Here is a 14,074-nt window from a genome sequence, read left to right on the forward strand (position 1 = left end):
GAATTTATTTTTGCGTGGTTTATCTTACCCCTGAGCCATCGCGAACCCGTGTGATCCAGTTTCCTCTTTTCACAATGTAGTCGTCAGTTTGTGATTTCAATGCGACTCGCTGTAAGCTTATCTGCAATAGCACGTTATTGTGTACCTCTGAATCTAAACGCAACAAACGGCTGCGATTCAAGCGAACTAGAGCGGTGGAAGCTAGTTGACTGTTCAGAGGAACGGGCGCTTGGCACAACCGTCGTCTGCTACGAGAATGACGGTTTGCGTGACACGTTTCCGGGCTTTTCTTTTTTCAAACTTTTAAAACTTCGAATTGTACTGATCTTGTCTTGAAAAAAGAATTCTTTTATGATTTAAGAATCTTTGTGTAACAAGCTGTCAATTTATTATCCAGATTTTAATCGAACGCAGAAGAAGAAGAAGAATCCAGATTTTAAAAGTTAGTTCAGCGCCAAAACGAGGCGCCTGATTCGCCGATCAGACGGTCCACGAAAATAAATTCTTTGAAAATTGCTCGCTCTTTACGTAGGGCACCTGGGATGTTCTCAAGCGGTGAGTGTTTAAACGAAAGGGTGTTTGTACTGTGTGTAAAAGCCTGACAGTATCTGTGATGGTTTACGCCGGGAGGCGTACTGTGCCTTTAAAAGTTCCCCCAACAAATAGGAAAGCCGAGACTAATAATAATGGCGGCCACCATGCGATGCGCTAAGTCCCAAACCCTACTAATTTACTAGTACACGTCACATGTACAGAATAGTGCCGTTTTGGTAAAAGTTGCATGGCCACATTTATTGAGATGTTACTACACATACCATGGGAGACTCAGAGGCTGACCAGACGAAGGTTTAGATCCAGCAACTTACTTACGATTGCTATATTTGCAGAATATGAAATCCAGTTATTTGTGGTTTGTGCTTAGCTCAACTATTCAACACACACACCCACACACACACACACACACACACACAGAGCAGCAGCATAGCTGAAACCAAATTTTTGCTCTTTTGGACCCTGCACACACACACACACACACACACACACACACACACACACACACACACACACACACACACTCTCTCTCTCTCTCTTCCTGATGATATTTTATTATTGCATTCTTGAAGTTTGATGCTGTAAAAACATACTTCGGTAACTTGAAACGATCAAGCATAAGAATTTACATTTATAAGAATCCAGTTGATTGCTCTTCCAAATGTACAGAAAACCATGAAAGCGAGCAGATAATTCTTTCTGTCAAAATACACACACAGAGACATACGCGCGCACAGGCACACAGAAACACACATGTGAGATCAGTGACGTTGCTGGAGAGTTGGTTTTGACGTAAACTATCATTTAAATTCAATACTTATTTCAATTTAACAATGCACCTGGCACGCGGAATCTTACAATTTTTGCATTGGCTCATATTAGATAAATGCAGGTGAAGCTGCAGGTGTAAACTGCAAAACGATTCTGTAATAAATTACTAGTTCTGGTTTTTAATTATTTTTTTCTTCAGATTATTTCCGCCCAACCAAGGCCTACAGTTTTTCGGCAGTGTTCTTATACCCTCAGAAAAGTAAAGATTTCATGTGAAAAACGGATATCACAGTGGACCCTTCCATCACAAATCTTCCAGATCGGAGTTGTCGGAGTGATTATTACAGTTACTAATGTCCGACAGAGCACCCTCATCATCATCCTCGACTCCGTAGTCGGCCAGGAGGATCAGGGACCCCACAGCCTGCGCAGCCTCCAATGCGTCGTTGGTGGTAGGGGCCCCTACCGAGTCCAGCAGATTGGCGTTGAGCTGCAAGGCCTCCACCATGGCGCTGCCCACGATGCGATCCAACATGCGGGGGTCCTCTTCTGTGTCCACGTCAGCAAGGCTGTGCAATGTAGTGGAAGAACGTACGACCTCAACGTCCGTGCTAACCGTACGGATCAGTTCCCGGGGGTTGGCTGGGTTTGTGCGGATGAGGCTCGTCGCACTGGCAGTACGGAAGTGTTCCTGGTGGTTGCCTGGGCTTGTGTCGGTGATACGAGCTGTAGTGTCTGCTTGAACCCGTTCTCGGTAGTGGGTTGGGCTTGAGTGAATGTCACGAGCCGTGTTGCCCGCAGAGAACAGTTCCTGGTGGTTAGTAGGGCTTGTGCGGGTCTGACGAGCTGTGCTGCCCGTACTGAAGTGTTCCTGGTGGTTAATAGGGCTTGTGTGGGTGTGATGAGACGTGCTGTCAGCACGGATCAGTTCCTGGTGGTCGGTAAGGCCTGTGTGTGTGTGGCGAGCCGTGCTGTCCGCACGGAACTGTACATCGTTGCTGATAGGGCTCTTGTGGGTTCGACGAGCTGTGCTATCCGCACGGACCACTTCATCGTTGCTGATAGGGCTTGTGTGGGTTCGACGAGCCCTGCTGTCAGCACAGACCAGTTCATCGTTTCTGAAAGGGCTTGTGTTGGTTCGACGAGCCCTGCTGTCCTCACGGAATAGTTCATCGTTGCTGAAAGGGCTCGTGTGGGTTTGATGAGCCGTGCTGTCCGCACGGAATTGTTCCTGGTGGCCGATGGGGCTTATACGGGATCGACTTGTCGTGCTGTCCGCAGAGAACAGTTCCCGGTGGCTGAGTGGGCTTGTGCGGATGTGTCGAGCCGTGCTGTCCCTACAGAGCAATTCACGGTGGCTTATTGGGCTTGTGCGGCTTTGACGATCAGTGGTGTCCGTATAGACGTGTTCCTGGAAGTTGATTGGGCTTGCGTTTGAGTGACGAGTTGTGCTATCCGCACGGAAGTGTTCCTGGTGACTGATTGGGCTCGTGCGTGTGTTGCTAGACGTGCTGTCTGTACAGAATTGTACCTGGTGGCTGATTGGGCTTGTACGGGTGCGACGAGTCGTGATGTTCTCCACCCGCTGGTGTGCGGGGTAGACTAGGTCGTCGAGATGCAAGAGGTCACGAACGAAGTCCTCTTGCAACTGCTCAGCGCTGTTCCGCACACTGATCTGCAGGTGGTCGCGGTCACTCTGCATACCATTCAGCGTGTTATGCACAGTGTTCATATGCACGACGCTCGTACTCGTGGAAGGTGGTTCACTGCAACAGCAATCAGGTTCAATACTCTCAGGCCGGTACATCGAATTGCTGCTGTTTTTCAACTCGCTGCTGATTGAAAAATCAGCTTCATCTGCTCCGTAGAGGTCGAAAAGGTTTTCAGCGTTACCAGCGGAGGCCTGGGTGGTTTGAAGCAAGGCTGACGGGCTGTCGGGCCTTGGAAGGTTCTCCACCATTTTGCCGGCCTGGTCAGCGGCGTGGCACATCAGTAAGGGCGAGACGCCCATTACAGTACTGCCAGAATCGTCGCTTGCGAGCACAGAGGCATTCAAATTGTTGTCCGGGTGGGAAGGATTGGTGGGGTATGATTCGCTACTTTCTAAATTGGAGCTGCTTTCTTTGTCCGAGGCCTCGCATGTTCTCAAGCGACTTGCTGCTTGCTGAATTTTGTCTTTGAAAGACATGGTCTCAGTAGAAGCCTGGCCATCAACATCTGGTGCCTCGCCATCGACCCGCTGTTCTTCACATGAGCCATAGCTGCCCTTGGCGTTGACAGGATTTGCGTCACACAACGGGTCAAACTCCGCAACGAGCGCTGAGCAGGAATCAACGTCCGTTTGGGAAGATAAGTTTTCTTTTTTACTCGGGGTATCCTGTGGATTTTCTCCCTCGGGGCCGGCTGATACTGGTGTCACGACTGCCATCAGAGCCTTTTTCTCTGACGGAAAAGGAGGACCCTCTCCCGGTGGTTCTTGAAAAGCTGCTTCATTTTCGGGTTTGCTCTCTTGGTTTTCCCTTGGAGGGGAGCAGTCCTTCTTTGAGGGTGCTGTTTTGTTCTTTTCTGGGCTAGAACTTTCCTTATTACCGTATGGATTCGAAAGGCGTTTTGTGAGGCTCCTGCGCCTCAAAGTTTTGCGCGTCTGAGGAGGACTGTTGGTGGGGGTAGACCCCATGGATGAACTGCTCTCTCTGCCGTCTTCCTTCGGGGTGACTTTCTTTTTTAATGCAGGCGAGTTGGGCGGTGACGTTTTCAGACCGTCTTCACTGGGAGATTGACAGGTTCTGTCTACCTTGGCAACCTCTTCGGATGCTGGAGTTTCAGTACGAGTGCTCGGAACGGTGGTGTTCTTTGGGCTACTGATGAGAAAATCTTCCCGTATGTATGTCTTCTTGGGGGAATCAAACGAAGCTATCAGTGAACCTAGCTTTTCGCTGTGTTTCCTAATAGGACTGGGCACGCCTATAGGGATCATTGCCAAAGTGTCCGTGTCAGATGTGCAAGACTTTTCTATCGCGGATGACAGTTTGGAGGGCAGGGAATTCGAATCAGCTGGAGTACTGTCAGTGACCTCTGGCGGTCTATCAATGCTCAATCTTCGAAATCGTGAAGCAGAGTATTTGCGGCGAAGCACCAATAAGCCATCATCATCGTTGTCAGCCTCGGACACCAGGTGCACAGCGTCCTGTAAAGGTCTGGCCTGTGTTTCATCCTGCTGAAATGTAGTCGTGTCTATCTCGTCAGCGACAGCTGTGAGTCCGGTATCAGCCACAACCACTGGTGGTTTCTGAATCGCTTCGTTCCTGAGACTAAGTGGGAACAAGCCTAGCTGAAGCTCCACAACTCGATTTCGGCTTCGTTTGCATTTCTTGGTAGCTAACAACTTTAAGTCTCCCGTCATGCACGACGAATCATACTCAACAGCAGAAAGTTCGCTTTCAGAGTCTTTCATCAGAGAGTTAGGATCTGACAGGGCCCCTAGAACATCTTTTGATGAAACACAAATGTCTAACGGAGATGAATCTTTTTCGGAACAAAGGTTGGCATCGTGTGCTTGCAGAACCTTTTCATTGCCATCTTCAGGAGTTACTGCCGTTGCTGAACCTTCCACGCAAAACGAAGTTTTGTCTGGGGTAGGCTGATCAAGGCTTGTTTCTTGTGTGCTACGGTCAGCCTGCGAGTCACTTTTGGGTTTCTTCAGAATGGACACTGGATATTTCTTTTCGTGCTCTTCACTCGAACAAAGCCCCATCGATGGTGTTTTCGTTGAATCTTTCCCGTCACCGACTTGATCACCATCGTCCTGAGCTGCGTTTTGCCTCTCCGTTGAGCCCAGGCTTTCGTCATCCTGACATTCCGGCACAGTTGTGCTCGGGTCAGCCTGTTCTGTGGACACTGATGCAGAGTCTTCTGCATCTTTATCCTGAATGTGCTCCGTGATGGTACACTCTGTGACAGACAGCTCGCCTTTTACTGAGTCAACGATTGAACATGCAGGCTTTGTGAGCGAAAATTCCACTTTCGAATAGCGCGATTTTCTACCGTACGAAACCAAGAAGTGTTCATACTCTGTGGTTTTCTCAGAATTACATGTGCCTATCCTTTCTGAAGCCGGATGTTCGCCATCACAGCTTTCGTTTTCTGGACTCTTAAGTTCAAGTTCTGGGTTCTTTTCATTCGGTTGATCTGGGGATTCTATTACAGAGTGAACAGAATGGCTATGGTCGACATCTGACAATCTGCCAGTGCCAACATTGCAAGTAGGGTCAGTTTTTCTGACGCTTTCAACAATGTAGTCTGGAGAGTCGTTGACCTCTCGACGTTTGGCCAGCAAGATGGACAGCTGCTTGTCGTCGATCTTCCTGCAGGTGACAGCTTTTGGAGAGGGCTCCTTGATTACGCTTTTATGAAAGTCACTGTGGACCCGCGTGGCTGGGAGAAGCCTGCAGTCATCTTCATCACTACGACTGAAATCGCTGCTTCGATCCTCAGACTCTGCTCCCAGATACGCTATCAGCTTTGGAGAGATTCCTGCAGCTCCCAGCATCGCCGTGTCGTCCCAAGGGCCCCGCCGTTGTGGTGGACTGCTAGTGAAAGTGGGACTCTGCTCACAAGACGAGCCTTCTTTCGAGTATTTAAACGAGCGACGTTCAGACGGACTGACCCTTTTGTCTCTGACAACTGCAGTTTCATTTTGTGACACCATTTGCTGGTCTGGCTGCGCGCGTGCGCTTGGTTTTGCAGGTCCTCGTTGCTTTGAGTCTGATTTTGTTGCGCTGGAACACACTACAGACTCCGGGTAGTATGAATCGCTTCCAAGAGAGGACCATTCACTGCTTGTGAGCGTATTTAACCCTGGTTTCTCTTCACCGGTTCCTAGTTGAGTTTCAGTTTCCTGAGATTCGTTTTGTCCGCCTTTCTTCGGGGCATTCCCAGGGTCCAAACTGTCACCTGCTGATTGAGTGTCACTTCCCTGGCTCTCTCGTTTCTTGTACTTGGGCTTGGGCTTGGCCGGCTTGGGGCCGTTTCCTCTACCGCCACTACTGCTGGTGGAGCTACTGGAGCTCGTCTCTGTTGCGCTTGAATACGACGAGGAGGCAGAGGCGCCACGGCTCTTGGCCGATTCGGACGAATCTGATGGACTCTCTCCGCCTGATCTCCCGCCTCCACGTGTTGGAGTGCGTTGCTCCGAAGAGGACTCCACAGAAGACAAGTTGATGATCTCGAAGCTGGAGTTGCTGTCAGCACTGGGGGTGCGATGGGTGGTGGCTGAGTGGACCGGGGAGCTATAGAGATTGCAGCCGCTGGTGGATTCCGAGCGGATGATTGTGGCGGGTTTCATATCCTCCTCCCCCTGGTCTTTCTCAGGCTCGTCTTTAGTCACGGCCGGTTCGTCCCCTCCTCCATCACCCAGGGACGGGTTCAGCGCGGCGCTGGCGTCCTGGAAAAGCTCGCCGCCAGCGGACGTGTAGCTGTCGAGCTGAGGGCGATCTTCTTCCACTGACTGCCGAGCGCGGGGGCAGGGCGAGAGACGCCTCCGCCTGTGCGCGGCCACGACTTTCGGGTCGTATGGCGGCAGGACCATGACGGCGTTGAAAGGGCGCCTGGGCTTGACGGGCTCTGATATCCCGGACTGAGAAGCGGATATCTGCTGGGCGGTGCTGACGGAGCTGAACGTGCTCTCGGAACAGGGGATGAGGGAGCTGAACGTGCTCTCGGAGCCGGGGATGACGGAGCTGAACGTGCTTTCGGAGCGGGCGATGAGGTCGGTGCTCAGGCTGCAGGTGGAGACGAGGGTCAGGTTCGAGGGCATGGTAGACGGCACTGACGTCATCAACAACAGCTGAGACCGCGTCTCCTTCAGCTCCCTCTCCTTCTCCTCAAGCTGTTGTTCCACTGACTGGCACTGCACGCAACGCGGCATGGATGGGTTACAATCGTTCAGGGGGTAATATAGATGGGTGAATTAATGAATAAATAAAAAAGAGCACATTATGCTTTCCTTACGATGTATATGATCAAGCCTATTCTTTTAAGAAGTTAGGCATTATAAAAAGCAGGATTCGATCTCGGCAATGTTCTCAGAAAGAATTGTCTTTTTATATTTTAGGCTTTTAAGTCTGCGGAATGTTGTAACTTTATATTTCTTAAAATATGTAAGGATCGACAGAACATCGGGTGGCCCTATGTTTCACCTGTTGTTGGAAGGGTCGCAGACTTTCAAAAAGAAAAACATTCTCCTCAAAATGTAAGTCTAAATAATTGAAAATTCACGCTGCGTACTTGCCTGTTTCGCTAACTGCTTTACTGTTGTCTCCGAAAGCTGGAATCAGATACACAAAAAATGAACACAAAGCAACACGTTCTTATTTCTCTGTTGATAGTCATATGGTTTTTTTTTACAATACAATACAACATAGAACAGTACAATACAACTCAATACAATACAATGCACTTTATTGTCATGTAACGTTACCTACCAATATGTGTTTGTGATTGTCAAGAGATGTGTGTGTGTGTGTGTGGTGTGGTGTGGTGTTGTGTTGTGTTGTTGTGTTGTTGTTGTGGTGTGGTGTTGTGTTGTGTTGTGTGTGTGTGTGTGTGTGCGCGCCCATGTGTTTTTCTGTCTGTCTGTCTGTCTGACAGTGTGTCTGTCTATCACCGTGTCTCTGTGCGTCTCAGAACATTATACCACATTTAGAAGAAAGCACTGATCAAGGTTTGTTGTGCGTGCTAACTGTCCAAAGTATTGCCCCAAAACACAGTCTTTCACATCAAAAGGCCACATTCATGGGTACGATAAACTTATAAAGAGTTGAAAATAGCACACGAACATGGCTCTTGATATCCTTCAGTTCTCCGAGTATCTCCCTCATTTCGGTTAGTTCCTGATTTGCTGAAAAAGATAGGAAGGAATTACAAACAGCCTGAACATTTGCATTTGAACATTAAAGCATGTACCTTCTAGACGTGGAACGATTTAGCATTATTTTAATATTTTCTATGGAGAATTACAGACGTTTCTCGACTATAATGACTTTGCTTTACACTGCCTGTGCCTGTTTTGTAGTCAGTCTGTTTCAATCGATACTTTGTGAATGCACTTATAGACAGTAGAACGCGTTTATAAGCAGTTTTCCTGTCACTGTTCTTTACTCTCGTATGTTAGGACTGTACAAAACAAAACTTTTTGTATTTTAAAATTTTTTTAAGCAAAGCACCTTTGCTGGAGAGTAGCTTAGAGAATCCTTCCTGCTTCATGACTTCAGCGAAAATGGACCTAGCGGAGCGGCGACCAGGCCCTGATGCACGAACACCACTGGCTGTCTCCTCTGCTGGTCTGGGCTCGCTGGATGTCCACTTGGTCTGTTGCATTCTGCAATATTACTACTCAGTGTCAGGTGAATACGTCGTTCGTCTGCAGCGCTTCAGTTTATCGAGATTCTTTCTTCAGCTCATCTTTTGGATTTTGTTTGCACTTTGTAACTGAGGGTCTTTAAGTCATCAACTGATTTGGCAAGAACATTTGTTTGGGAAAGGAACCCCCCCTGCCGCCCTTTTGTAAATAAAAATACTGATCGAAAAAATTAAGCTCTGAAGTGTTCGTTGAGTCGTCAAAGTTTTGGGAAGAAAATATGAGTGCATAACTATTCAGTCGTTGCTGTCTGTGAGGGGATGAAGAAGCCCGACCGAATGCCGTTTTCTATATTAATTTTTTTGAACGTTTCCCCCCTAAAAAAAGGAAGTTTCTAGCTGTTTGCATGATATTCTTTCAAATGTTACATGACCTGTGGGTGAGAATCTGGAGTTGCAAAAAAAGAGGGGGGGGGGGGGCGAGGGAGAGAGGGTGAAAAGGAAAGAGAAACAAATTGAGAGAGAAAGAGAGAAGGGGGGGGGGGGGATGAAGAAACGGACAGAGTCAGACCAAGAAACAGACATAGAAATAAAAGACTGCATGCCGACAAACAAACAAAACAATTGACAGGCAAATAAGACAGACAGAAGAAATAAACGTACGAAAACGTGCACACGGAAAAAAAAACTCCATATAATGCGAGGAGGTTCTCGATCTCCTCCCCAAAAACTCAAACCCAGAGGCAGAATTGGGGCATATCGATTGAGTATGACAGAAATTACCTCTGCCGTGCTTGAGCTTCCAGAATCTTCTTAGCCTCAGGGTATTCCATGAGAGCCTGTTACGAAGAAAAGTTCATTTTATTACTGAGAACCTGAAACAAGAAGAACCTGCTGGGTTTTTATTTTCTAGACGCTCATACTAAAAAGAATGACAGTCTCGGGCACATGTTATCAACGTTTACTTGTTGCTGTAGGTTTATAATTTTTGAGTCACTTGAGAAAAAGTGACTCTATGTAATCGGTCAGTGTTAGTCTGTCCGGCCGGCCGTCCGGCCGGCCGGTCCGTAGACACCACCTTAACGTTGGACTTTTCTCGGAAACTATCAAAGCGATCGGGCTCATATTTTGTTTAGTCGTGACCTCCAATGACCTCTACACTTTAACGATGGTTTCGTTGACCTTTGACCTTTTTCAAGGTCACAGGTCAGCGTCAAAGGAAAAATTAGACATTTTATATCTTTTCTCGGAAACTATCAAAGCGATCGGGCTCATATTTTGTTTAGTCGTGACCTCCAATGACCTCTACACTTTAACGATGGTTTCGTTGACCTTTGACCTTTTTCAAGGTCACAGGTCAGCGTCAAAGGAAAAATTAGACATTTTATATCTTTGACAAAGTTCATCGGATGTGATTGAAACTTTGTAGGATTATTCTTTACATCAAAGTATTTACATCTGTAGCCTTTTACGAACGTTATCAGAAAAACAAGGGAGATAACTAGCCTTTTCTGTTCGGCAACACACAACTTAACGTTGGGCTTTTCTCGGAAACTATAAAAGTGACCGGGCTCAAATTTTATGTGAACGTGACTCATTGTGTTGTGAATAGCAATTTCTTCCTGTCCATCTGATGCCTCATATAATATTCAGAACTGCGAAAGTGACTCGATCGAGCGTTTGCTCTTCTTGTTTTAATTTACACCTTATGATCAGTGAACACAAAACAGCGTGAAATAATCCTGAAATTGAGGCGGTGGCAGAAGACGACAAAAAACAGCAAAGACACATAAAAACCGACACAAAAATAGCTATGCACGGAGACACAATATCTCCAACTGCAACCGTCAAGTGTTTGATGTTGTTGTTGTTGTTTGATGTTGTTGTTGTTGTTGTTGGTGTTGTTGTTGTTGTTGGGTTTGACAAAGTTGATGATGATGATGATGATGATGATGATGATGATGATGATGATGATGATGATGATGATGATGATGATGATGATGATGATAGCGTACCGGAGACCTCACTTACCGACAATAGATCCCTTCTAGAAAGACATAGCAGCTCAGAGAATCCAATGGAGCGGACATCCGCGGTGCGTCTGTGTTACATAATCAGAAACCGCAACACTAAGCCAACGCAATAAAAAGTGAACACCACAAGAGCAAAATTTTAATCGTGTGATTAGATATTTTGTAGTCTGTCAAGCTATCCTCGTCAGTCAGTCGGTCGGTCAGTTGGTGTGTGTCAGCCGGTCACAGCCAGTTCGACTGAGGGGTAACATAAGTATATACAAGGTAAAATATGGACTTGCATGCATTTATGCGCGCGTGTGCGTGTGTGTGTGTGTGTGTGAGTGTGTGTGTGTGTGTGTGTGTGTGTGTGTGTGTGTGTGTGTGTGTGTGTGTGTGTGTGTCAAACAAACTGAATCAAACAAAGCCCAAGTTTCCGAGGCTTTGTTAAGTGAATCAGATAATATCGCTGGTCTGCATGATTATTTCGAAACTAGTCTTGTATAACAAGACAGCCGAAATTAGTTACACCAGAAATACTATGTAAAGAGATCGCTCACCATCGAGCCAAAACAAATGAAGCCGTCAAACATAACCTACAAATCATGTAGGAGTTAAAGCGTCATCAGCCGTCTCGATCACACTGTGCACGTGCAGAAAAACGAGGTATGTGAAATAATGATGCTGATCACAGATCAGAAATATGATCTGATTATCTGATTTACTTGATACAAGCCTCGGAAATGTGGGCTATGTTTGATTTAGTTTTTAGTTGAAACCCAACTCTGTAAAAATAAAAACAATTACACCAAGAAAGTGTGCAATCATTCCAAAGAAGGCATTTACGTATTGCCTCGGATATTACAACGCCGAAGATAGACAAATGAGACACTCGCTAGACAAACAAGGACAATGACTTTGGAACTCACTTGTTCTGTCCATCATCCAGCTTGAGGAGCGAGATCTCGCCGAAGTAATTTCCTGGCTTCATGATGGCTACCTGCTTCATCTGGCCCGTCTGGCGGTCAGGAAATAGGATCTGTCACACAAACATACAAATCACGTAATCGATTCTGTCACACAAACACATACATTACATTAAACAGACTATCACACAAACACACACGTCACATCATAGAATCGAACACACACTTTCCACCATAGAATCGGTCACATAAACCAATACATCACATTATAGAGTCTGTCCCACAAACACACACATCACTGTCTTACAAACATACTCATCATGCCCAAAATAGAATTTGTCACATAAACACACAGATCACATAACAGAATCGGTTACACATACATAGACATCACATAACTAAGAGAATCGGTTACACAAACACACGACACATAACTAGTAGAATCGGTTACACAAACATCACTTGATAGAGTCTGTCACACAAACACACACATCACATAAAAACATACACATCACATAATGCAATCTATCACACAAACCACGTGATAGAATATTTCACACAAACACACATTACAGAGTTTGTTACACAAATACACAGGTCTACAGATCACATGTTTAGTAGACTTTACTGAGCTATCATTCATCTCGCATGTGACACTGAAACATCTTGCATGTGACTCTGAAATAGACCATTGCACTGGGTCGGAACTGCACTGTTAACAGAAAAGTACTAAGTAATGTGTTCGACGATTACGGAGAATGCTGTATTTCGTGAACTGATGATTATTGACGACATTTATCACGAATATCGTTAATAAAAGATTAAAACGATAAGACACCTAAAGTCAATTATAGCTTGTAAATGATGACTTACGAGCTGCACTGAGATAAAAAAAATTAAAAAAAAATAAAAATAAACTCAACTACACAAAATACTAAGTTGCTTACCTCTACTTTTCCATGGTCGATGATGTACATTTCCCGACCTGAAACAGAGAAATATGTATTGAAGAGATCCTTTCAGTACCTTAATGAAACTTGTCAAATTTCAAACAATACAAGAATAATAACAGCACCCGTAGTTCCTCGTTTATCTTTCTTCACCTACTACAATACAGTATGCGTCTGTATGTGCGTGCGTGTTCGTGCGTGCGTGCGTGCGTGCGTGCGTGCATTCCTCTATGTGCTCTTACCTATTTCTCCAATCCTGCAGATGTACTCTCCCGGGGAGAAGATCGAAGGTTTCAGCTTGAGAACCAGCTCTCTGAGCAATCCCTCCTCGCACTGCTCGAAGATCCGCACCTGTTCACATAGAAAGTATACAATTATTACATACGGTCCGTTTTCTCACCAACTGCAATCCGTGAAAGCGAAGAAGTGATGTACTGCAGAACAGACGACGTCTCAGTTATTGTGTGCAGTTGCCTGCAGTACAAACATTTGCATCCGATCCTTGGCGTGTTTGATTACGCTCGTCCTGGCATGAATGCCAAGCAGTTAACCGAGCAATGAACTGGCGCACTTATATATTAAGATCATTTCCACGCGAAACAGATAACACAACCTAGCTGTATCGAAATCTCCCCTTTAGTTTCAAACAAAATACGAGCTACCGCTACTCGTGGTTTGAAATCATGATCTTGGAGCAGGGCGAAGGTTTCCTTTTTGCGGACTTATGACATACCTTTTTGAGGGTCTGCAGATGGACGTGGATAGCCACCTCCGTCCTCAGCCGACTGGGCAGCAACTGCAGCATGCTGTGTTCGTCAATGGCCTTCGTTCTGTACAGATACAGGAGCAAATGAAGATCGAGTTACCGGAAAATGTTTGCTGGTTTTGATGCACACCGTGGCACTTTTTCGACACTGATAATGATCGCATTATTGTGTGTAATTCAATTTGTGTTTGAACTCGAACTGGTTCGATGGTTTTTCAATTTTGACGTAGGCCTGTTCATCTTTGGATAAGGTTCTACTTAACTAACTTTAAAGGCTGTTTTTTGTTTTTAATTCAACCACTTACTTTGCCTCTTTGAAACTTGTACAGTACATGTATAATCAAATTTTTCTTGAGGAATTAAGATTGTCTTCGGATAGGACTGACAGTTTGCAACTTTTAGAACCGATATATATATTTCTATAGAAATGTTCTACCACTGTCTCTCTTATAGCTACACGCATTCGGTCGATGGAACTTTAGCTGGGCGAATTCAACAATAAAGCCTACCTTGCCCAGGTGTACTCTGCCCATCTCTTGATCTGGTCCTGCAGGTGTTCGGGCACGTTACGATGGTTCAGGTAGAACTTGATCTGATCCATTCTGCAAAAGCCAAGAAGAGATCCTGTTCAGACGACCGACACTCGAAGAAATAAGAACATGGTAAGGTGCTTACACATTCAGAGAAATTGTCAGGCACCTAGCTTTTTCCATGAGAACACTTATACATCATACTGAACAT

At 45.8% G+C, this 14,074-nt stretch overlaps 1 protein-coding gene across 1 annotated transcript in view; it reads right to left on the reverse strand.

Annotated features, from left to right (window-relative positions):
• Positions 1 to 1,084: 1,084 nt before the first annotated feature.
• The window catches only part of LOC138952968 (uncharacterized), a 35,128-nt gene continuing 22,138 nt past the window's right edge, over positions 1,085 to 14,074 (reverse strand). The window contains exons 12-22 of the mRNA XM_070324731.1: positions 13,843 to 13,935; positions 13,301 to 13,397; positions 12,810 to 12,918; positions 12,565 to 12,602; positions 11,621 to 11,730; positions 10,711 to 10,780; positions 9,463 to 9,518; positions 8,547 to 8,701; positions 8,160 to 8,221; positions 7,613 to 7,648; positions 1,085 to 7,231 (exon numbers count right to left, since the gene is read on the reverse strand). Of these exons, the coding sequence (XP_070180832.1) occupies positions 1,628 to 7,231; positions 7,613 to 7,648; positions 8,160 to 8,221; positions 8,547 to 8,701; positions 9,463 to 9,518; positions 10,711 to 10,780; positions 11,621 to 11,730; positions 12,565 to 12,602; positions 12,810 to 12,918; positions 13,301 to 13,397; positions 13,843 to 13,935 (6,430 nt within the window). The 3' untranslated portion in view covers positions 1,085 to 1,627. The remainder of the gene's footprint in view (positions 7,232 to 7,612; positions 7,649 to 8,159; positions 8,222 to 8,546; positions 8,702 to 9,462; positions 9,519 to 10,710; positions 10,781 to 11,620; positions 11,731 to 12,564; positions 12,603 to 12,809; positions 12,919 to 13,300; positions 13,398 to 13,842; positions 13,936 to 14,074) is intronic.

Source organism: Littorina saxatilis, linkage group LG17 (assembly GCF_037325665.1).
Source record: "Littorina saxatilis isolate snail1 linkage group LG17, US_GU_Lsax_2.0, whole genome shotgun sequence".
NCBI classification, from domain to species: domain Eukaryota; kingdom Metazoa; phylum Mollusca; class Gastropoda; order Littorinimorpha; family Littorinidae; genus Littorina; species Littorina saxatilis.